The following is a 23,384-nucleotide window of genomic DNA, read 5'->3' on the forward strand; positions in this document are numbered from 1 at the left end:
CTCAGCAGGTTTTTTTTATTTTATTGTTTTTTTTTTTTTTCCACCAGTGGGCCGATGGCGGGGGTCGCCTCTCGGAAGACGTCCCGATGGCCGCAACGTCGGTCGTGATCCTGACCTTTACCTAACGAAATTTCCAAGCGGAGGTTTCGCACGAAGCTTCCAAGACCGCGTCTGAATTTCTCCCTGTGCCACTTCACCAAGCGGGAGCAATATCCACATTGACGTCACTCCACTGTTGGCATTGTACGAGACCCCAAGTGCACGAGTCGATCGCTGCCCTTGCCGGATATGTACGGAGTCCGTTAGAGCATTGCACCAGACAGGACCAGACGATGGATCCTTTCCTGCCTTATATTAACAAGGCCGGTCCCTTTCATGGGATCCGGAGCTTCCCCACGACTGAGCTTCTGTAAGGTCGTCAAATCTGTTGTGGGCATCCTTGCTCAAGTTGCATCCCAGTTCCATCTTTTTTCTCTTTACACGTTCGTTACTTGTTGCTACCAGATCCGATGGAGGGTTCTTCCAAAGACTACAGAGATGAACCGGACCTTGAATTCGGTCCTGATTCATCCAAGCCTGCCAGCGGCAGCGAGACTCCCCCAAGCCCCAAGACGGCTGCTGCCATCAGGAAAGAGAAGGGCCGAGTAAGATTCAACAGCAATGCCGCGGTTACCAGTCCTCCGGTGATTCCGTCCAGCCCACCGCCCGAAACCCGAACAACTCCCATTGCAAAGCCGAGGCCTTCACTACTACGAGGCAACTCTGCAAACTCTGTGACTGGCAAGGACATTGACGATGGATTGGATCCCGAGTCGAAGGAGGCAATGGCCGCTGCACAGGAACGTGCCAGGTTAATCGCGGCTAATCTTCGCCGAGATTCATCGGCCATTTCCAGAGACTCACTCGAATCCAGCGTGGGCACCGCTTACGACGACCGCGAGTCTACTGCAGGCTCTAACATCCCCCTTCAAGACCTAAGCCACTCGGCGCACAACCGAGACGGCTTCCAGAAAATCCCATCTGGGGAGCATGAGCACCCGACACTCAAAGAAGAGGCATTCAAGCTCGTCCGATCCCACACTAACCGCTTCGAAAACAACACTGCCCAGAACTCGCCAACTGCCAAGGAAGCTCCTCGCCAGCGCCGAGAGACTTTGACCGAACTGAATGATGGCAATTATGACGGAGTGGTATATGATGTGCCTGAGCCCGAGCAGTACCGTGGCAGCGTTCTGTCTCAGCTATTGAAGCTCTACAAACCCCCCGATCCGCCGTTTAAGGGAGGACACAACCGAAATGCCTCCACAGCTTCATCCATCGGTGGAACGAGCAGCCCTACTGTCCAGGGCACACCTTCTGGGGCCTCAACGCCAACCCGCAAGAAGTGGTATAACCAGAACCGCTCGCAAGACACGCTTGCCAACCTCATCGAGGCATCCGCACGGCTTGCCAATCCCAACGAAGGAGAGCAGGCTGGTGACAGTAAGCATGGCGGGAAGAAGCATGGACGACCTCCAATGCACAAGCGAGCTCACAGCGCCAACCGGCTCAGTGGTTTCTGGCAACAACAGGAAGCTCGGATTACGGTTCATATTGCAGAGACACTATCGCGACAAGACTACATCATCAAGCTCTGCCGTGCCTTGATGTTGTACGGAGCTCCAACTCATCGGTTGGAAGAGTATCTGAGCATGACTGCCAGAGTCCTCGAGATCGATGGCCAGTTCCTCTACCTGCCGGGGTGTATGATTATCTCGTTTGACGACAGGTCGACGCATACGACAGAAGTCAGAATCGTCCGTTCGGCTCAGGGCATCGATCTGGGAAAGCTCAAGGACGTTCATCTGATTTACAAGGAGGTCATGCATGACTGTATCGGCGTTGAGGAAGCTACCGACAAGCTGGATGTCTTGATGAAGCGCAAGGACAAGTTCCACGCTTGGCTGCGAGTCATCATCTTTGGACTTACCAGCGTTACAGCCGCGCCCTTCTCTTTCGGGGCCCGTCTGATTGATCTCCCGCTCATCTTTGTTTTCGGCTGTCTTGTCGGAGTACTGCAGCTCATTGTGGCTCCCAACTCTGCCCTGTACAGCAACGTCTTTGAAGTTACCGCAACAGTCGTCGTCAGCTTCTTGGCCAGATTGTTCGGCAGCATCAACAACTCGAACCTGTTCTGCTTTGGTGCCCTCGCTCAAGGCGGTATCGTCATGCTTCTTCCTGGTTACATGGTTTGTAAGTTGAATCTTTTCTCTGTGCTATCTTGTGGCGAGCCAATGCTGATACCAACAATGTAGTGTGCTCTTCTCTTGAACTTCAGTCCAGGGCCATTGTCCCGGGTTCAATTCGCATTGTGTACGCCATCATTTATTGTCTTCTACTTGGATTCGGCATCACCGTTGGCTCAGCGCTATATGGACTCTTTGATGATACGCCCTCCAACCAAGCGACTTGCGAAAACCCTATGAACCCCTACTACGGTTTCATCTTCGTGCCTCCCTTCGTTGTCTGTATCAGCATGATTTACCAGGCCAAGTGGCGCCAGGTACCCATCATGGTTATCATCGCCTTTGCCGGATACATGGTCAACTTCTGGAGTGGACAACGATTCAAGTCCAGCCCGCAAATCTCCAGCACACTTGGCGCCCTGGCCGTCGGCGTGCTTGCGAACCTGTACTCCCGACTCCGGCACGGCGTCGCAGCGGCCATTCTCATCCCCGCTGTTTTCTGTCAGGTGCCGGGAGGCCTAGCATCGACCGGAGGTTTACTCAGCGGCCTCAGTGTGGCCAATGAGCTCACCAACAACAACGGGACAATCAACGGAACGGCTTCTGTCCAGGTTGAGAAGGGAGGCAAGCTCGACAACCTGGTGTTCAACGTGGCGGCCTCGATGATTCAGATTGCCATTGGAATTGCTGTCGGACTCTTTATGAGTGCTCTAATCATCTACCCTCTGGGCAAGCGACGAAGCGGTTTGTTCAGTTTCTGATTCTCATTTTCACGGCGTTACCAGCATTACAAGGTTTTTATATTGCATACAATGGATGTATTTTAAACAGGCAGCTATTACACAACGAAAACAGCGGATACATAGGGGCAGGGGACAAAAATCAGTTGCGTCACAGACGCTTTGCATTTGGTGTTTATGAGATTGGATAGGTCTTGGCATTGAGATTGTTTTGATGTTTTTCTCCACATCATGAATGAACGACAAGGTCGGATTTAAAGACGAGCGACCATCTAGGCAGCAAGTTTGAGGTGTGTCAACTAGGGCCTCATGAGTTTACAATTTGAAGCTATCTTTTCTACTCACTCTCACCTTGGCAGTGACATTCAAAACGTCATGCAGCAATGAGGCAAGCCCTACATACAATGATGTATCCATCGGCTCACCGGGGACAGGATGATGCCCGTCGGGATTGCCGGGACGGCACCGGCGTCGATGAATCGGTTGATGGATCAATTTTCCCACCCTTCATTCCGGGTAGCCCCAGCTTTTGCAAATTGGACCCCTGCCACGGTGTCAATCACCAACGGCTTGGCTTGGCTTGGCTTTTTGTTGACTTGGGATGATCCGATTACGCGTATCTCCCACATGCCGATCCACGTTTGTGACGGTGTGGCTACCGTTTATTGTGCATGGGTGTGTGCGTGTGCATAAACACATGTGGTGGATAGCTAGAATAATGCTTCGTGCAGCTACAGGGTAAAGGAAAGCATCTTCAACTTGAGCTCTTACAAATAGAAAGAACTACACTGGGATATAATTAATTCATTAGTAGCTAAGTCGAATAGAGAAGGAACAATCGTCCCTTGCAGCTGAGCTTGATATCTTCCTCTTCAGTCGTGATCTAATTCTTTCATTTCCATCCCTCTACCCGTCCACTTACACCCTCCATACGCCCAACCTACTATATCTATATCCTTTCTCCCATTTCTCAACTGGCTCTGTGACCATGAGTATTCCAGAAGATACAGCACAGCCAAATACCCCTCTACCCACGCCAGAGCCAGTGACAAAAACCGAAACCCAAGATGAGCGAAGCACTCTACCAGCAAACGAGCCTCTAGCACCACCTATACAGCTTCCCCTTCCCGACAGGGATGAATCTCCGTCGCCATTGACACATTCTCTACTACCGCAGGTAGAGTCCCTGACAACGCAGCCGCCCATTCCGGAGGCAGAAACTCTGGCATCACAGGCGCAACCTCCTCCACTTCCTCCTCGCATGGCTCCTACCCCAGAGCCAGAGCCAGAGCCTGTTCCTCGCAAACTCCCACATACATTAAATCTCTACCGATACAAGGGCAGTGACATGCCAGTTGGCACCTACACTCTAGGCGAACGTGAAAGTCAACCACTATACCTCTGCAAAGCAGACAGACGCTTTCTCGGACTACTCTCGTCTCCAATGGTCATATACTCGGGGCCCACCGACGATGATCCCCCGCTGGCATACATCAAGATTTCAGGATGGAGTTGCACTGCCTCAGTCGGGTTGGCGGCTTGGTCAGGCGCGCTGACTCTATGCCCGGATCAGGAGGTAAAGGAGAAATTCTTCCGCGGTGGACAGCACTTCACCATCGAATCTGGGACCAGTGGGAATGAAGTGAAAGAAGAGTTTGAGTGGCGGCCCTCAAAGTGCGATGCGGTAGCGGGCCTAGGGGGCCAACGTCGTGGTTGGAAGCTTATGAGGCTGGCTCGAGGACCTCCTGGCGGCGCAGATATGGACTTTTTACCTGGGAATATCAGGGACAGCTATGGGAAGGAGATCGTTGCAGTCTGGACTGAGGCCAAGCGGAATTCGACAGAGATTGGGCATTTTCGGTTCCTGGGAACAGGAGTGACGGGGGCTCTTGGGGACAAATGGGCCATCATGGCTATTATCACGGCGTTGGCGCTACTGGAGCAAGATCGAGCCATCGCCCAAAGAGCCATCACGTCTATATTCCAGAGAAAGAGTGGATAGGCAATGGCAGGCTGGAACCCTACATGGTCACGGGAGAGGAGGCATGACCAAGTACATCAGTTTGGATGGACTTCTTTTCTTGATGATACCCTACAGATAGATATTATCGTTCATCGACCTATGAAACATGAAACAATAAAACACATTAAACCCGGATCCTTTCCAACGTTAGCTAAGCTTTACGCTCGGGAAAGTACGTCAATTCGTGAACTTCGTCAGGGGTAGCAGGACTCCCCCTCCATTGCGGCGGAGGCGGCTGTTGAGGGGGATATGGCTGTGGCGAGTAGGGCTGTACCGGTTGATACTGCTGAGGCGTGCTGAACTGAGGAGGCACGTTGAATTGAGCCGGCACAGAATTGACAACGGCTGGAGGAGGACCTCCTGGAGCTGCGGGAGCTGGACGCCCACCAGCCATGTCGATCTGCTTCTCGCCGTTCGCTCTGCTCCAGTCGCTAGGAGACATGATGAAGCTGCTCGAGTCGGGGTGGAAGATGGTGGTCAAGACACGGCCAACAGCGACCTGCTTGAGTCTATGCCTCACGAGGCCGAAACTGGACTTGCCCGTCACGGCGCTGCCTGCTACGGCTAGGAAGATGAGGCCCATGAAGACGACGACAACAAAGGCCGGGATGCCAAACATCCACCTGTACTTGACCCTGTGGACTGTTGGAATCACTCGTAGCCTGGCGGCTTGGTCGGGCTCCTCGTTGAGAGCGCCCAGGGTGCCTTTGGTGCCCACGAGAGCCGAGGCTGCGAGGTCGTTCCAGAGGAGCTTGTAGATCTTGGGAGCCGTCTCGGCAGAGGCTGACAGCTCTTTCCACTTGAGCCAGAGACTCATGCTCTGCCGGGCGGTAAAGTCGATGATGGGGTCTGTATCGCTACCGCTCTTGAAGATGGTATGAAGCGCCGAGATGGGCACGATGGAACCGGGGAGATTCATGGTGGAAGAAGACGGGTTGAGGGCTGCAGGACCGAAGATCTCGTCCATCGCGGAACCAAGGAGGTACAACTCGGGAGCTTGTGTGGTGCTGACATTTTGAAAGCCCTTGAAAGCTGGGTCGACGATACCCCAGATGGGCTCAAACTGAGCGAGGGTGAGGGACCAGTCCTCGACGCCCCAGAGGGGCATGTCGTCCTTGCTCTTGTACTGCTTCTCCTTGACCTCCTTGACGACCAGGTTGTCGATGCTGTCGCTGGTGCCGTTGTGGAAAAAGGTGACCCTCTTAACGGTGGCTTTGACGGCTGAGGCGCAGGTGTATAGGGGTGAACTCCATTCGCTGCCGTCTTCAAAGAGGTTTGGTGAGCCGCCGCCAACTCGCTTGGGAACTCCACGGAGCAAGTTGCAAGCGACGTAGGTGTTGTTCAGCAAGGCTGGGGCATTCAACGAAGTTCCTTGGCAAATGAACTCTTTAAGAAGAAAAAAAAAAAGTCAGCGATGAATATAGGGGATGGGTAGAGCACAACTTACTCGCAGCATCCCAATAATCAGAAGTGATATTATGCGGATTCTTGTAAATCTCCTCCCCCTTTCCGTCAAGTGACTTGGTCATACCAGCGAGCCTTCCAAACTCTGTCATGAACTGCAGCGACTGATACGTCGTGTGATCGACCTCCGCGATGGGCAGCTTCCACTTCTTGCCGACCTTGGAGTCGATGCGGTCAAACGCCTTTGTCCCCTTGACCTTGTCGGTCGGGTCCGACATGTTCATGAAGAGCATTGTGACGCCGTTGGTGTACCACGCCGCCTGGTACGCCCGCGTCTTGAGGTCGGGCTTGTTGACGCCGTTACGCTGGTCATGCTCCGGGTTGGTCGTGTTGAGGTGGACGAAGCCGCCGCGGTCAGTCATGTACAGGTTTGTGACGGCGAGGCCAGAGGTCTGCTTGGAGCTGGTGCTGATCTCAAAGTCGACGGTGACATTGAGGTTCACACACTCAATCTCTGGCTCTAAGAAGAGCAAGTCTTCAGACCAAGTTGCGCCTCGAGTATGTCCAACAGGGAGGGTATGGTTCCTCAAGCCGATACCGCCGTTCTTGTTGTCGACAATCAGGCCCTCCACAGGTTTAATCTCTTCCCTGAGTGCAAACGACTCGAGGGCGCGGAAGATGCCAACAGCGATGGGTGTGCCGTTGTTGTAGATTCGGTTGTACTGCTTGGTCAACTGCCGCCACTCAATGTCGAAGTAGTTCGAGATGGTTGTCCTGCGTTTCTTGGTGCCGCTCATGTAGATATCATGGAGGATACTGGGCACGGTTGCGTTGATTTCGTAAAGCGTCGTGCAGTTGAAGGACAGCCCGTCGGATGAAAAGATGGTGACATCCGAGGTGTAAGGACAAGGCGCATAACACGTTGGGGTTAATGAACATGTTCGCGTGAACGAGTTGTTGCTGTCGCGCGGTGAGGTTCCCATTAGGAACGCACTCGAGTCCTTGGCGTATTGAAAAGATGCCAAGGTGGACTGGCTGTCGAGTTCATCTTGCTCGTATAGTCCCAGAGGAGTAATAACACCAGCAAGGGAGACGAGCAAGGCAAGTAATGGAACAGCCAAGGTCATCATGGAGATGGTTCCGCGGACACCATGGCGTTTGGCAGAGTCTGCCTGAAGTAGAGGAGGCCATAGAGAGCTCTGAAGGAATCGACCAGCATTTGTCCTATGACAATTAGTTGGATCTTGCCAAGTGCCAAGGCTGAAGTTGTAACTTACCATGTGGCTGCTGTCTCGCGATCACGTAGCTGACCAGCGAGGATAAAGGTCATGGCAGTCGGACACCATAGCTGGGCTATCGTCCAAGTTAGAATTCCCTTCATGTCCTGTCGCGTGCCGCACGAGAAGCACTCTGCGAGTAGAGGAAGCAAGCTCACCTATCACAATGCCAAAGGCAATGATACCAGCAACATAACCAACCGTCAGCTCAGGCATCTTGTCTATGAGCCTTCCCACGGCACCTGGTTTCCTCTGTTATTTTGGGTCTGTACAGAAGAAGTCTCAAGCTTCACGACAGACAAGGAGAAAGTGGCTGCCCATATGTCTCCTCTAACCGGCCGCCTTCCTCCTCGGGCTGCAAGACAACCCACCCGGGCTCGATCCAGGAACTTGTGCAACACGCCTTACGGGGCAGACTTGGCTCCAGAGCTCATCTGCCGCGTCCAATTTAGTTAAACCATGACAGTCTCGCTCGGTCGTATCCCTCGGTAGAGGGTCCAATGGTCAGACCGCCAGCCTTGAAGAACTTTAGCCGTCTCCAATCATGGCGGGTTTTCGACAGCCACCAACGATGCAGTTCTGCTTGCCCCTGAGAGAGAACGCCGCTAGAAGCAAGCACGGCATGGTTGAGGGCGCGAGTGTATGCAGGAGCCGTTGTAAGACGGGCTGAAATTACACCATGCCAAGACCCAGTCTAGTCCCCAGGCACCGCGGCCAACCTATCAACACCAACGAGTCGCGAATGAGCTGAAGTCGGAAAATAAAGATGGTCGTTTAGACTCAACGCCACAAGCTTAACGCTACGACGCTGGTGGATAAATCCAGGCACAACATCCCCGCGGAGTAATAAAGTCTCAATGTTAGCCCGCGCGATGGCAGCTGATCTTGCCATAAGCTCGGGTGATCTTTAGATGCTCGGTGAGGCCGCTGGATGTTCAGGTTGGGCCGCCAGTTCACATAACTGATTGAGACTGGGAGTGTTGGTGAACCTTCTCTTTCATGCCGTCGCGACTGTCCAAGATGATGCGAACGAGTGCTATCCAGAGAGTGCTCTTCTGCCTCTTTCTCGCCCAGGTATCTGTGGCATTGATCTCCCCAGAGGGTCGCGAGTACTGTACAGGAGATGGCTCCATCTGCGAGGCGTTCAACAAGATCGACAGAGAGTGCAGAGACAAAACCGGTGCTGCATACACAAAGTGTACTTGCGAGACAGGATGGGTTCCTTTGAAGGAAGCGTAAGTGAAGCGACCTGAACCCAACTGGTATAGATCAGTCCCGCTAACTCTGCACCACAGCTGTTATAATTGCAGAAGAACATTCGGCGAGTTCATGTTCAGTCAACTGGAAAGAGACCAATCGGTCTGCAAAGACGAGGGCTTTGACGTTGCGCCAATCCCTTCAAGCATCATCTCCCAGCAGAAGCAGTACAATAAAACGGCCGAGGTCCCGTCCATGCCAGCGTCAGGCTCGGCATCAAGCACGATATCGATTGATCGAAGTTATACAACCAACAGCCACGAGGCGTATACCACCACCGTGTACGGAGTTGTTGCGTCGGTCACGCTGCCAGAGATTTCAGCCCCAACGGAGGAGGAGGTAGAGGAGGATGAAGACAACTCGGCAGTGCGTCAAGTCGGTAGTGTCTCGGCAGTTGCTGTTTGCGCCATTGTCTTGGCAATGATAATACCATGAGGGTTAGAGAGTGACGAGAGCCGACGGCAGAATAGTCTCATGTTTAGTTGTAGCGGCATCTTTGCAAGTCAGGTGTAATAAAACCGGGAGGCATTCGTTTTTCATGGTTACAGGAGTCTATTGAGGGGTATCTTTATTTGAATTTGTCGGGGTCGCTGGGTATCATTTTTCGCAAAATAGCAAGTTGCTTGATCAAAGCAATCTTCTTGTGATCGGAAATATCACGCTTATCGATGCGTCTTGTGCCGTTTGAGAAGACAACTGTGTTGTCTGGCAAGATGGTTCCTGGTGCCACCTTGGACAATTGAGTGATGGTGCAATTCTTGAACAGTCAGTTGACACTCTTGAAGCTTCGTGGGTGGCATCTACCTTGCCAATCTTGGAACCACAACCAATGTTGGCTCCAGCTTGGATCGTTGAACCTTCGCCAATCTCAGTGCCTCCAGCCTCAATAATTGAACCGGCCTCAATCGTCACGTAGTCTCCTAGAGCTATACCACCGGGCTTCGCACTCTCGATATCGGCAGGGCGAGCTCCGATATGCGTCCGTTCGTGGATAAGACATCGTCGTCCAATCAAGATGGATCCTAGGTTGGACTCGAACTTCGATCGCGGATGAACCACCGTCTCTGACTGCATCGTGATCGAGTGTGTGCCTTGCAGCATCGCATTGTTGGAGATGGTGAGGGAGGACGAGAAGTTGACGGGTGGCCTAGGACCGCTGCGGTCGATGGCAGGGAGAATCGAGTGCCTTTTACTAGACATGGCGATGGCGACTCCAACTTTTAAGGTATGGGTTCACACGGCCTTGACGCCGTCATTGTTTGCCAAGATGGCATATAAAGCCAACTCGAGGTTGGCGTTTATTGGCGGTGATAGGTGGGAGCTGGTGTTGCGATGCGATGTAGCAGATTAGCATCGTCAAATGAGAGAGCTCAGCTGCCTGCTTACGTTACCACCGAGCAGCTCGGATCGATGACTTCAAAGAGTCGGCCGAAGGCAAAAGGTACCGGAAGCGCTTAACATTTCTGATGAAAAAGACTTTGCCTCTGACTGATTATCTGTGTGGGGATAAGTAGCGGCTAACTCTTGCGGCTGAATAATCCGCTGTCCGCATTGACCAATCACTGATTCCCCATTTCTGAACCGGTCACGAATCTCGCCCGGAAACTCGAAGTGCCGCATCCTGACGTCCGTCTTGTCAACCATCTCCAATCCGCCACCCGACAACGAGCACAATGCTGTCCACGAGAGCGGCGCCCAAGAAGGCCGTCAGCCTCTCACGGACCGCCGTGAGAGGCCTGGCAACTGTCCAGGACAGCGCCCCGAAGCGAACGTACGGCGGTCTCCGAGACCAAGATCGCATCTTTCAGAATCTGTACGGACGATACCCCGTCGACCTCAAGAGTGCGAAGCGGATGGGCGACTGGCACAAGACCAAGGAGATCATCCTCAAGGGTCACGATTGGATCATTGGCGAGGTCAAGGCCTCCGGTCTGCGAGGACGAGGTGGTGCTGGTTTCCCCTCGGGTCTGAAATGGGTAGGTTTTGGAGAAGCGGATTCCTCATCCGCACCAGCCGGGGAGACACCAATTGCCTAACGCTCGGTAGTCTTTCATGAACTTCAAGGACTGGGACAAGGACGACAAGCCCCGTTACCTCGTCGTCAACGCCGATGAGGGTGAGCCCGGAACTTGCAAGGACCGCGAGATCATGCGAAAGGACCCACACAAGCTCGTCGAGGGATGCCTCATTGCCGGCCGAGCCATGAACGCGACCGCCGCCTACATCTACATCCGAGGTGAATTCGTCGAGGAGGCCGCCGTCCTCCAGCGGGCCATCAACGAGGCCTACGCCGACGGCCTCATTGGCAAGAACGCCTGCGGATCCGGCTACGATTTCGATGTTTATATTCACCGAGGTGCCGGAGCCTACGTCTGTGGCGAGGAGACTTCGCTCATCGAGTCCCTCGAGGGCAAGCCCGGCAAGCCCCGTCTCAAGCCCCCGTTCCCCGCCGCCGTCGGTCTTTTCGGATGCCCCTCCACCGTCACCAACGTCGAGACTGTCGCCGTCGCCCCTACCATCTGCCGCCGAGGAGGAAGCTGGTTCGCCGGCTTTGGCCGTGAGCGAAACCAGGGCACCAAGCTCTACTGTATCTCTGGCCACGTCAACAACCCCGTCACCGTCGAGGAGGAGATGTCGATTCCCCTGCGTGAGCTGATTGACAAGCACTGCGGTGGTGTTCGAGGTGGATGGGATAACCTCTTGGCTGTCATCCCTGGTGGCTCTTCCACTCCTGTCCTGCCCAAGCACGTCTGCGACGACCAGCTGATGGACTTTGACGCCCTCAAGGACAGCCAGTCTGGTCTCGGTACTGCTGCCGTTATCGTCATGGACAAGAGCACCGATATTGTCCGAGCCATCAGCCGTCTCAGCCACTTCTACCGCCACGAGAGTTGCGGCCAGTGCACACCCTGCCGAGAGGGCAGCAAGTGGACGGAGCAGATCATGAGCCGATTCGAGAAGGGCCAGGCTCGCGAGCGGGAGATTGACATGCTCCAGGAGCTCACCAAGCAGGTTGAGGGTCACACTATCTGCGGTATGTTGCACTCGTCAAAGTGAATGAATTATGCTAATATTGTCTCAGCTCTGGGAGAGGCTTTCGCCTGGCCCATCCAGGGTCTTATCCGTCACTTCCGACCCGAGTTGGAGGCCCGGATGCAGAAGTTTGCGCAGGAGTCTGGCGGTGCTCCTCTGGCTGGTGGATGGAGTCACGACTCAAGGGCTCAGGGAAAGCTGGTGTCTCCTGGTCAATAATTGGAGTCTCGACTAGTTAGAAAAGGACAGTTGAGAGGAGAGGATGCTAGAGGGGGCATACGTGTGTGTACCTGTGCATAGCTACAAGATTTACGTAGACGCCCTGTGTTATATTTACTTGTGTTCAATGGGAGTAACGAAAGTTGGTTACACATTGTTTCTAGTCACCGCAAGTCGTGACTGTTGGTGTTGAACGTGTAAACGCCTGCTTGTATTCACGTCTTTTATTATTCGTCAATACCAAGAGAATAAGCGCCCAATGATGCCATTTCCAAAACGTCCACGTCAAGCCAAACAGACGTGGCCGTGGGGATCCCCGCGGCAAATTCATGCATCAACCGGCTGACTCGCTCCCTATCTTCTGGAGCTAAATAAAATGGTCTGGGGGCCCGGGGTCCAAGCCCAACACCGCCTATTCAAACCGCTTAACTGTGTCTAGTCAATATTCTGCATTTTTCTCTTGCCTCTTGTTTGCACTTTCTCGAGCGTCTTTTTTTTACGGTTATAGACTATAGATTGCAACGTTGATGGTTTTGTTAGAGTTGTTGATTTTCTTCTATTTCAATATCAGCTGGCTCATCGAGATGGTCGACACGTATGAGCACTTTGTCGCCTTTGGCACTGACCTCGGTATGTATCTCTCACTCACTGTCTCAGTTGTACATACAGCAGCGATTAACAGCTTCTTCAGTCGGTATTGAGCGCATCCTGCGTCTCTTCCAGGCCACCTGCTCTATCCTCATCTGCTACCCAGCCCTGCTAGCCCTTTTCCTCCCCGGCGCCTCCGAGACCGTCCAGGCCTCCAAGGCCACAGGACTAGGCGTGCTCCGCGGGCAGCTCAACGTCTCTCGGCGGTTCATCCGTTTCTTCCGCTTCCTCGACACTTTCCGTGCCGGCTGGAACCTCTATGTCGCCGCTGGTGACAAGGGCCTCGATGGGTGGCTTGAGGTCGTGAGCAAGACTTGCTTTGGCATCTTTGGCATGATGGAGACCATGACCCTTCTGGATCTCTGCGGTATTGAGAACTTGCGCATTTTTTCCAAGGAGAAGTATGATGAGATTGATTACCAGTCTCAGCTGTTCTGGTTCGCTGGACTTTACACCTCCATCATCGTCTCGTTCATCAGAGTGTTCCGTCTGTTCTCTACACGACCTGCTGTTGTGCCCGCCGAGAGCGTCAGCAGGATCCCCACCGAGAACGCAGACGAGATCATTTCCGCTGAAAAGGAGCTCTCTGAAAAGTCTGACGCCACAAAGGACGACGAGAAAAAGTCCAAGGATGACCTTGACAAGGAGCGCGAGCGCCTCAAGACCATCGTCACCAAGCGCAAGGCTGAGCGACGAGCCTGGCTGCAAAACCTCAGCAGGGAGGGCTTTGTCCTGGCACGCAGCATCTTCTCTGACACGCTCGACATGCTTCTTCCTACCACCACCGTCGGCTGGGTCAAGGTCGAGCCTGGCGTGGTCAGCCTGGTTATGTTCCTGACTACCCTCTCCACGGGCATGGCCGTGTGGGAGAATGTTGGCCGACGCCTCCAAAAGAAGGCGTAATGATACAGACACACAAAAAAGTCGGTTATGAAGTGGTTTATTTTCTTGTGTATTGTTCATGCTATCCTAGTAGCGAGCATAGTTGCAAGCAGCATCGGGAACGAAAGGTTCAGATATGGTTGCCTGGCATGAGGCAGATATAGCAACAACTTAGACCAAAACAATGATGTTTTCCCTTTAACTTATCATGGAGTCCCCCAGTATCGTCAAACGTAGACGTCGTGACCTTGCCGTTTATTCCTTCACGACTTTGGCATCCTTCACCAGGAGAATTACTACTGAACCGCCCTGATGAACAAATTGACCTCAGATGCCGTGTTTCGCAGAAGCTTCTTAAACCTCGGAGGAAGTCGAGGCTCGGGGCTCCGACGTGTCGTCTCGGTACAGCTCAGGGATGGTATAGGCAGGCTTGTCGTGCTCCTCGACCTTGTACAAGACGAGCTTGACCTTGCGGAAGATGCTGAACAGAGACAGGAACGCAATGATGAACTCCAGCGTCCTATATTGAAGTTAGCTCGACGTCAAGATGAAGAGTGAAAAAAGGTGGGAAATACTTACGACAAGGTGATGCACAGCCCGCCAACATTGTCATCATAATACCAAACGCCACTCGTGAAAGCCAAGACACTGGGGATGATGAAGAAGCCGCCGAAGCCAAGGTCGACCAAGTTGATGAGATAAGGCCTCAACTTGACCAAAATGCTCCTCGTCTGGGGAGAGCCAAGCTGGATCGCAGACACGAAGCCAAACGAGCAGAAGAAGCTCCCAAGCGTAATATCAACCACATTATTGCCACCCTTCTTTCCGCAGCAGGCACAGTAGATGAGGCCGCTGATGAGGTGGTACGAGTTCCAAAGGATAAGCATGATGGACCAGATGCCGAAGAAGGCGGCTAGGCCGTCGTGGTACCAGGGCATGCAGATGAAGACGGTGGCCGTGATGCCGAGGGCGATGACGACAAATCGGAGGAGGAGGATGGGCGAAAACGTGATGGTGACGGACGGCTTCCTTTCCTCCTCCTCTCGCTCCTCGGGGTGCAGCAGAGCCGCCGAAGGGTCGTCCCTCGGAAGGCTCTGGTAAGCTGCCTCGGTAGTCTGGCCCTTTGCCGCCATTTTTCAAGATTCTGATGAGATGGGTTTCGTTTCGTCGAGTTTAGTTTGTGTGTAAGTTGAGATTTGATGCCCAGATATTCCAGCCAGCTTCAAATGCCAGCGCCCAAATACTTATACGACCTCCCGATGGCTAACGCATTTCCCTTCTGGGAAGCAGCCGAGGCGCCACCAGTGCGAGATTGCATTGCACCACAACAACAAAGTTACGAGAGGACGCCTTGGAGCCTCTCGTTTTGTGCATGCCTAGCATAGCCTCCAGGATTGAATCCTTCGCGCAGTAACCGGAGAGCTGGGTCATCTATTGGCCCACAAACGATTGACAGGTCTTTCTGACCAGTAGGAACCAAGAAAACAAGGGCTATTGGAGCTTGGCCTTGTTTTGGGTGAGCTTGCGTAAGTCTCGCGAAGGTTTCCAAAACCAGAACCGTCCACTCAGAAGGCGACGAATTGAGACCGAAAGACCCGGCAACCGGTGCATCGACTCATCCGATCAGCAAGAAGGGTAGATCTTGATGATCTGGCCAGTCGGAGTGTCTCTCACAGGGCTGAATAACAAAGCTGAGCCTTGGTAAACACACCCCGGCCTGGACAATGTTGCGGATTGCACATGCGCTATCGTCGACCCTTGATCACGAAGCGCCCAGTCTCGACCTGCATCTTCCATCCGTCCTGAAGCAGAGCTGCAGCCACAGCTTGTCTCAACTGTGACACGCCACCAGCACTATGGCGACCGAGCCCAGTGATGACAGTAAATGGCTGCTGCCGCGCCTTTTCAGACCGAAACTCGCCTAGAGCAGACCACCAGGCCTGCGCCCTCTGGCGGGCGATGCGCACACCATCCTGCACGTAGACGCCATGCAAGTCGATCGAGCTGGCTGTGCTCTGCTTCTCAACCAGGAGATCGGCGGCAGTCGAGGTGGCCTGCGCTGCATAGCGGCCCTGCTCCCTCGCAACCTCTGCGTAGTAGCCAGCGGCCTGTCGGTAGAGAGGATTCGAGGCGCCTCGCCTACTGAGCTGTGCAGCAGAAGCTGCTGCCTCATGCTTGGCCCGATTATACTGGCTAGCCTTCTCCGCAGCTTGCGTGTACGCGGAGGGGTCAAAAGTGCTGCCTAGTCTGGGGGCCAATGGCTTCGTCATCTTGGCCTTTCCAGATGTAACAGTTTCGAAACCATCGATTTCCTCTTGCGGCAGTGGCGTGAGGGGGTAGTTCAGATCGAGCTTCTGCGTCCAAGGGTTCTTTGCAAAGTGCTTGCTCAGCAGGGCGGCAATGTCGTCTGACTCCTGCGAGATGGAGCCAGTAACCTGGACGATGGTCGACATGTACTTTTCAGGAACGTTGCGGTATTTTTGAGCGAGTTCCTGGGCGTACTTCTTTGCCGCTTCGTCCTGAGTCTCGATACCTTGAGCGATGTACTGATCCAGGATCTCAACTGCTGTTGCGCCGCTGGCACAGCGCTTGTTGTAGAAGATGCCGGAGACGAAGCCGAATGGCAGATCGAGCCTATCCGCAAGATACGCAATCTCATCTTGGCCTGTCGCGGTCGTGAGTTACTATTTCAAGAAGGTATGATGGGAGAAAATGCTTACGTTTCATCTCCTTCAAGTCTCCAGGTGTGCTAGTTCCACTGCTCGACGATGGCGTATCGTCAACCGAAGGTTTCTTTCCCTTCTTTCTGTTCTTTCTTTTCTTCCCAACATTCGCCTCTGGCTGGAAGAAGCCATCAACTCCTTTCTGCTCTTGGCCTGTTGACTTGAGGTACTGGATGTTGAGGAGATCGTCAAGTGCGGTCTGGAAGTCTCCATTTGCCTTTTTCAAGGAATGCTTGATGTCGAATTCCTTGAGCTCGGAGAACATGCCCTGGAGGAGGAGCACCTTGCTCTCTTCGCTGTCGTCATTGAAAGACGTGAGCCGCGGGATGGAGTACGCCGTGCTTGCAGTTGACGAAGTAACGTCGCTGACAGAAGTGTCTGTATCTCTTGCACGAGAGGCTTGCTGGCTGCCCGTCTCGGTGGTGCTTGTTTCTTCATTTGGGTCTTCAGCCACACCAGAGATACCGCTGGGGTTGAACCCAGTTGCTTCCTCTGCAGTGACATCTTGAGCAAGGCCATCCAAGATAGCCTTGGCAGCTTCGTATTGGGTTTGTTGCTTGAGATCGTGATCGCTCGCAATAGCGACTACGAGGGCCTCATCCAGAAGCGAGCGGAAAGATTCCTGTTGACCCAAGGGTTAGTACACATCACAAAATTCGGTCACTGCTGAGCGTCATGGCTTGAGGAATGTGTCTGACACTGGCGACGCGTTCATTGAGCCAGACTGTTCTTGCTACGACAGGTGACTCTGTATCCCGCATCTCACTTGGCGGTTGCCTCGCGCTGGGTCGCAATACACATCATAAAAATAATCAAGACTGTAAACCACATACCACCAGCTTCTGGACAAGTTCTTCTGAAGTTTCGTTGGGCATGGGGGAGGGATAGAGTGGGGTTGAAGATAAGCAGTTCCAGAATAGAGCATGATACACGTAAAGGATTTCACAGTAAATGTTGTTCGTGCCGTCGACACCAGTTCTCGTCTCTTCGCTCGTGGGATGTTGAAAGAAGAAGAAGAGTTGGGTTGGTTGAATGACGCATAGCACAGAGTCATGGCCTTTTTCCAACTCGCAGCCCAGTTGGTGGAGCGCGTATCAAGATGCTGAGCCAGTCAGATCACGTGTTGGGAACAATGCTTGTATAGATGCTTATTTACCCGGATAGGTAGGTAGCTCACTGTGTGTCGCGACGATGCTATACGCACGCATATGCTTGTATGCTCGCAATAGCTGATTGCTGATTGTTATAAATCATGACCTCCAAGCATATGCACCTGGCTGGAATAGGCCGTGAGGTCTGAGACATGCTTAAGGAACGCGCGCTTTTTGCTGTGCTGCTAGCCCAAGCTTGGTGATATGAGTAGAAAGAGTAGAAAGCAGAGCGTGAATTGCTGAAGGTTTATTGCGAAAAACTTGTGTCCTGCTGTTCATGCTTTCAACGTCTATGCGTCAATCATCTTGAAGGCTTGTCAATCGAAAGCCACGCATGGATGAATGTATAACGTTAATTTAGGCGCTCATGCCACATTGGAGGCTATGCAGGCGGGAATTGGTTGGAGAAGCCACCCAACAAACCGAAAGCTTAACCAAATTGTACAGTTACAGTTGCCAAGTGCACGATAATGGAAGCTCTTTTCACACCGACTCCCAATATCATACCTCGGCGATTCAATAGGGTAACTAATTACCCAGGTAGGCAGCTCTCACTCTTCATTTGATGATTCATGACGGAAGGCTCACGCGATCCCCAGCAACCCCAGCCTTTAGAGCGCATCAGCCACCGAGTCATGCTTCATCTGGCGAATCACGGGCCGCTCTTGCCCCAGGAACCGATGACGCAGGTGACCTGGAACGCCCGCCGCCAAGCTTGTGCAGTACTGGAGGTAGGTACCGTAACCGTCCTCCGAGCTCCCGCCTGAGTCGTTACGACGACATCACCATACCTTACGTTTATTACCGTCATTTAGCTTTGTCTCTCTCCGCTCGGCGCGCGTCTTCGGAGCTTGTTTAGACCGACCTCGTCTTTCACTTCTTACTTCTTCCATCGCATGCCTACGATTGCTTCTGCAGCATCTTATACCCTGCCGTCGCACTCTCGTTGCATCATCTAGTCGACCAAGAGATATCCACATCGATACCCGATCGCGACCGACCAGGCCGACCGACCCCATCTTCCGCTCGGTCACCGCCGCGCGCGGCCCCGTCATCTCGAGATGCATCAACGCATCCTCCCCCGGCTCGGAGCTGCCGCCGGCCTCTTGGTTGGGTTGGGCCTTGCTGAGCCATATACTCCGAAACACGAAGCTGGACGTTGCGCGTTCCGCGGCCATTGCGGCAAGCAGAGCCTCTTTGGCAAAGAGCTCCCATGCGTCGACAACGATGTAGCTCAAGACCCCGAAGAAGAGCTTCGCAATGAGCTTGTCGAGCTCTGCGGCGAGAAATGGAGGACTGGACCTGTATGCTGTAGCCTGGAACAAGTGAGCACATCCTCATCTCGATATCGAGTCGTCATGCTAACGTCGCACTTAGGTCCAATCACTCAAGTCCGAACTCGGCACACCAGCCACCATCGTCGGATCCTGTCCCGCGTGCAAAGAAAACTTCTTCAACCTATTCTGTACCTTTACCTGCTCTCCTGATCAATCATTGTTCATCAATGTTACCGACTCGGTCGAAAAGAACGGCAAGCACCTGGTGACGGAGCTCGACCAGCTCGTGTCCGAGGAATATGGCTCTGGCTTCTATGACAGCTGCAAGGAGGTCAAGTTTGGCGGCGCCAACAGCAGGGCCATGGACCTGATTGGCGGTGGTGCCAAGAACTATACCCAGATGCTCAAGTTCCTCGGTGACAAGAAGCCTTTTGTTGGCTCTCCCTTCCAGATCAACTACCCCACAGAGTATAGCGACCCAGAGATGCACCCTTTGGATATGAAGCCAAAGAAGTGCAACGACGAAGACCCCGCCTATCGCTGTGTCTGCGTTGACTGTCCCGAGGTGTGCCCAGAGCTCCCAGCTGTTAAGGACTCCAAGTCTTGTCACGTGGGCCTCTTGCCTTGTCTATCATTCGCATCCATCTTTATCTACAGCGTCCTTTTGTTTGCTCTATTTGCATCGATCTTTGGTCACGTCGCCTGGAAGAGGTATGCGCAACGGCAAGTTGAGAGGACGCGTTTGCTGCATGAATCTTCGCATAGCGACGACGAGGATGAGGGCGGTCCAGTTCAGACGGAAGCTATGCGCGACCGTCCGACCAAGCGTTATTGGGTCAATGACAAATGCGACAAGGCATTCTACCAGCTTGGTCACGCTGCGGCTCGCTTCCCGGGCCTTAGTATTGGACTGAGCCTGCTCGTTGTGGCCATCCTTAGTGCTGGGTTGTTCCGCTTCGATCTCGAGAGGGAGCCTGCTCGACTCTGGGTCAGCCCATCGTCTGCTGCCGCTCAGGAGAAGGCCTACTTTGACTCCAACTTTGGCCCCTTCTATCGGGCCGAAAAGGTGTTCCTGGTCAACGACACCCATCCCTCCGGACCCGGCCCCGTCCTCAGCTATGAGACTCTCAAGTGGTGGATGGATGTTGAAAAGAGCATCGAGAAGCTCGAAAGCCCTACGTATGGCAAGTTCCTGAAGGACCTGTGCTACAAGCCCACTGGAAATGCCTGCGTTGTTCAATCTCCTACAGCCTACTGGTATTCCAAGGGTGGATTTGACCAGAAACACTGGGAGGATGATCTTCGATCATGTGCCAAGACTCCTGTGGACTGTCGACCAGAGTTTGGCCAGCCCATTGAACCCGACATGATCTTTGGTGGTTACGATGATGACGTGTTGGACGCCCGAGCCATCACCGTTACTTGGGTGGTCAACAACGCTCAAGAAGGAACCGATGCTCTCGCACGCGCCGTGGACTGGGAGAATGCCCTGCGTGACCGACTTCTTGAAGTTCAGGAGGAGGCAAATGAGCGAGGCCTTCGCCTGTCCTTCAACACCGAGATCAGCTTGGAACAGGAGCTTAACAAGTCAACCAACACAGACGCCAAGATCGTCGTCATCAGCTACATTGTCATGTTTGTCTACGCTTGCATGGCGCTGGGCACTCCTCTCAAGCACGTCTTTAGAAACCCCGCCGTCCTCCTGGTCGAGTCCAAGATCACGCTTGGTCTGGTTGGCATTATCATCGTCCTCATGTCGATTGCAGCATCTATTGGATTCTTCTCGTGGGTCGGTCTCAAGGCGACCCTCATTATCGTTGAGGTCATTCCGTTCATCGTCCTTGCTGTGGGAGTTGACAACATCTTCCTGATTGTTCATGAGCTCGAGAGAGTCAACGTCAGCTGCCCTGATCAGATGGTTGAGGAACGAGTCGCCAGAGCTCTCGGTCGCATGGGTCCTTCTATTCTATTCTCTGCTCTCACAGAGACGGTGGCCTTCGCGCTTGGAACAGCCGTGGGCATGCCGGCGGTCAGAAACTTTGCCGCATACGCTGCTGGTGCAGTTTTGGTCAACGCTCTGCTTCAGATGACCATGTTTGTCTCGTTCCTGTCACTTAACCAGATGCGGGTTGAGGACCACCGATGCGAGCTGTGGCCATGCTGGCAGATCACTAAGGCTAGGATCCATCTCAATGGTGGTAACGGCTTCGCGCAAGGGGCTAGCCGTGGTTCTGATATGGCTGAAGAGAGCTTGCTGCAGGTCTTCATCAAGAACACATACGCCCCTCGACTGCTCGGAAAGAAGGTCAAGCTTGTTGTTGTCGCCATCTTCCTTGGTTTGTTCGCGGCTGGACTGGCTCTTTTGCCACAGATCCAGCTTGGCCTTGACCAGCGAGTCGCCATTCCTGACGGTTCTTATCTGATCCCTTATTTCAATGACCTGTATGACTACCTGGAGACAGGTCCTCCTGTGTACTTTGTTACGCGTGGAGTGGATATCACCAAGCGTGAGCAGCAACAAGAGGTCTGCTCGAGGTTCACTACCTGCCAGGACCTCTCCCTCACCAACACCCTCGAGCTTGAACGACAGAGATCCGACATTTCTTACATATCTGCGCCAACTGCGAGCTGGATTGACGACTTCTTCCGTTGGCTGAACCCAATGTACGAGAAGTGCTGTGTGGAGCATGGCCAGACATGCTTCGCTGATCGCAAGCCGGCATGGAACACCACGCTCTATGGAATGCCCGAAGACGAAGAGTTTGTGCATTATCTTAAGAAGTTCCTCTCGAGCCCGACCAACGACGACTGCCCCCTCGCTGGACAAGCACCATACGGCCAGGCTGTGGTCATCAACGAAGCGGGAGCGGTGACGGCCAGCCACTTCAGAACGGCTCACACCCCCTCTGAGAAGCCAGAATGACTTTATTAGTGCCTACACTTCGGCACGCCGCATCGCTTCAGAGATTGGAGAGAGAACCGGCGCCGACGTATTCCCGTACAGCGTCTTTTACATCTTCTTCGACCAGTACCTCAGCATTGTGTCCTTGACGGCGGGTCTCTTGTGTGCTGCGGTCGGCATTATCTTTGTCGTCGCATCTGTGCTCCTGGGCTCGCTGCTCACGGCACTGGTGGTCTCTCTCACAGTTGTGATGAGCGTCGTAGACATCATGGGCGCAATGGCCGTCTTCGGCGTGTCTCTCAATGCTGTTTCGCTGGTGAACCTCATCATCTGCGTTGGAATCTCGGTCGAATTCTGCGCGCACATTGCTAGAGCATTCATGTTCCCCTCACGAACGGTGATGGAGGGCAACAGCAATTCGTTCCGCGGTCGTGACGCCCGAGCCTGGACAGCCCTTGTTAACGTTGGTGGCTCTGTCTTTTCTGGCATCACTGTCACCAAGCTCCTGGGTGTGTGTGTTCTTGCCTTTACCCGGTCAAAGATCTTTGAGATCTACTACTTCCGAGTCTGGCTTGCTCTCGTTGTCTTCGCTGCTCTTCACGCCTTGGTCTTCCTTCCAGTCGCACTCAGTATCGCTGGTGGTAAGGGATACGTTGACCCTGAAAGTGAGGGAACGGCAGCCCAAGACTTGACGGATAGAAGATGGCGAGCTATTAGGATTAACGACAATAGTGACTCAGATGATGAGTATTAGAACTACCGGCGATGGTCCGTACTCAGGTTGTTCGCACCTGGAGGAGCAGAAAGGCCGACCCGTGAGTCCGACGAGGAAGAGGGCTCGAGTTCAAACAGCGCATTATCCACGATATTGGAAGAAGGACCAGGAGGAGATGAAGATAACAGGGAGGGAAGAAGACATCAGGCGGAAGCATCAACAGCGTCAGCGAGGATCACACCAGAACCGGTCGTTACGGAGGCAACTTCTTTACTGGAGCCCTCTGGATCGAAGGGCAATGCGCGAAACTACGGCACAATGAATAAGATTTCACTGCTCCCGCCCTGCGAAATGAGCAAGAGCCTGGATGGCTACTTGGAGCCCTTTGTGGATCAACGGCTCGGCCCGCCTCAAGGAAAATTCGAAGGTCTAGACGGCATCGGCTCTGGGAAGAGAAGGCTAGGCCCCCAGGTGACTCTGGAAGACTATCACAGAGTCCTCGCTGAACATCATGCTCTGGCGCTCAAACCTAGGCTCCTCATCAGGAGGAAGTCAGACTCGGAGCTGCTCTCACATGCGCGGAGTCGAAATTTGACCGCGTTGGTGATGGGCCTTGAAGCGAGGGTTGAGTCTCAAAAGACAAGGTCTGTGGGCATTCACACTGGAGGTGAAGCTTCAACCAACAGGATCGAATGAGCTCCATCTTGAAGCAGGCCATTTGTGTTGGCGTTCAAGGCATGACGGGACAGACTGGCATGGCAATGATGTGTGTTGGAGATGATGGGTTCTTAAGTTGGTATGGTTTCAAATATGGCGCTTTGGTTGGAGCTGGGACTTTTTTCTTCTTCTTTTTTTCAATATTAGACAGCGACGGAAGCGATCAGCTTCGTAATTTTCTTCGATAGCGA

The 23,384-nt window shown here is 53.4% G+C and overlaps 10 protein-coding genes across 10 annotated transcripts; 6 read left to right on the forward strand and 4 right to left on the reverse strand.

The window, feature by feature from the left end:
- Positions 1–509: 509 nt before the first annotated feature.
- Positions 510–2,986, forward strand: MRS44_005873 (uncharacterized protein; the record flags this gene model as incomplete). The annotated part of the gene is made up of 2 exons (XM_046274728.2): positions 510–2,232; positions 2,295–2,986. 2 exons carry the CDS (start codon positions 510–512, stop codon positions 2,984–2,986), a joined length of 2,415 nt encoding a protein of 804 aa, XP_046140551.2.
- Positions 2,987–3,953: 967 nt separating this feature from the next.
- MRS44_005874 (uncharacterized protein) lies at positions 3,954–4,967 on the forward strand (the record flags this gene model as incomplete). Its single annotated transcript, XM_046281916.2, has 1 exon — positions 3,954–4,967. One exon carries the CDS (start codon positions 3,954–3,956, stop codon positions 4,965–4,967), a length of 1,014 nt encoding a protein of 337 aa, XP_046140550.2.
- Positions 4,968–5,139: 172 nt separating this feature from the next.
- Positions 5,140–7,885, reverse strand: MRS44_005875 (uncharacterized protein; the record flags this gene model as incomplete). The annotated part of the gene is made up of 4 exons (XM_065621560.1): positions 5,140–6,338; positions 6,436–7,616; positions 7,670–7,745; positions 7,828–7,885. 4 exons carry the CDS (start codon positions 7,883–7,885, stop codon positions 5,140–5,142), a joined length of 2,514 nt encoding a protein of 837 aa, XP_065477632.1.
- Positions 7,886–8,689: 804 nt separating this feature from the next.
- Positions 8,690–9,361, forward strand: MRS44_005876 (uncharacterized protein; the record flags this gene model as incomplete). Its single annotated transcript, XM_046273389.1, has 2 exons — positions 8,690–8,904; positions 8,965–9,361. 2 exons carry the CDS (start codon positions 8,690–8,692, stop codon positions 9,359–9,361), a joined length of 612 nt encoding a protein of 203 aa, XP_046140548.1.
- Positions 9,362–9,494: 133 nt separating this feature from the next.
- Positions 9,495–10,126, reverse strand: MRS44_005877 (uncharacterized protein; the record flags this gene model as incomplete). Its single annotated transcript, XM_046269872.2, has 2 exons — positions 9,495–9,683; positions 9,731–10,126. The coding sequence occupies 2 exons, from the start codon at positions 10,124–10,126 to the stop codon at positions 9,495–9,497; spliced, it is 585 nt and encodes a 194-aa protein (XP_046140547.1).
- Positions 10,127–10,599: 473 nt separating this feature from the next.
- MRS44_005878 (uncharacterized protein) lies at positions 10,600–12,178 on the forward strand (the record flags this gene model as incomplete). Its single annotated transcript, XM_046274727.2, has 3 exons — positions 10,600–10,902; positions 10,973–11,960; positions 12,009–12,178. The coding sequence occupies 3 exons, from the start codon at positions 10,600–10,602 to the stop codon at positions 12,176–12,178; spliced, it is 1,461 nt and encodes a 486-aa protein (XP_046140546.1).
- A 584-nt stretch (positions 12,179–12,762) lies between these two features.
- Positions 12,763–13,729, forward strand: MRS44_005879 (uncharacterized protein; the record flags this gene model as incomplete). Its single annotated transcript, XM_065621561.1, has 2 exons — positions 12,763–12,808; positions 12,861–13,729. 2 exons carry the CDS (start codon positions 12,763–12,765, stop codon positions 13,727–13,729), a joined length of 915 nt encoding a protein of 304 aa, XP_065477633.1.
- A 333-nt stretch (positions 13,730–14,062) lies between these two features.
- Positions 14,063–14,841, reverse strand: MRS44_005880 (uncharacterized protein; the record flags this gene model as incomplete). Its single annotated transcript, XM_046269866.2, has 2 exons — positions 14,063–14,228; positions 14,288–14,841. 2 exons carry the CDS (start codon positions 14,839–14,841, stop codon positions 14,063–14,065), a joined length of 720 nt encoding a protein of 239 aa, XP_046140544.1.
- A 612-nt stretch (positions 14,842–15,453) lies between these two features.
- Positions 15,454–17,306, reverse strand: MRS44_005881 (uncharacterized protein; the record flags this gene model as incomplete). Its single annotated transcript, XM_046280587.2, has 3 exons — positions 15,454–16,373; positions 16,429–17,053; positions 17,265–17,306. The coding sequence occupies 3 exons, from the start codon at positions 17,304–17,306 to the stop codon at positions 15,454–15,456; spliced, it is 1,587 nt and encodes a 528-aa protein (XP_046140543.2).
- Positions 17,307–18,643: 1,337 nt separating this feature from the next.
- Positions 18,644–23,172, forward strand: MRS44_005882 (uncharacterized protein; the record flags this gene model as incomplete). The annotated part of the gene is made up of 5 exons (XM_065621562.1): positions 18,644–18,886; positions 18,960–19,570; positions 19,625–21,728; positions 21,778–22,492; positions 22,565–23,172. 5 exons carry the CDS (start codon positions 18,644–18,646, stop codon positions 23,170–23,172), a joined length of 4,281 nt encoding a protein of 1,426 aa, XP_065477634.1.
- Between the last annotated feature and the right edge of the window lie 212 nt (positions 23,173–23,384).

This window comes from Fusarium solani (genome assembly GCF_023522795.1).
Source record: "Fusarium solani strain SB1 chromosome Unknown bctg00000003_1, whole genome shotgun sequence".
Classification (NCBI taxonomy): domain Eukaryota; kingdom Fungi; phylum Ascomycota; class Sordariomycetes; order Hypocreales; family Nectriaceae; genus Fusarium; species Fusarium solani.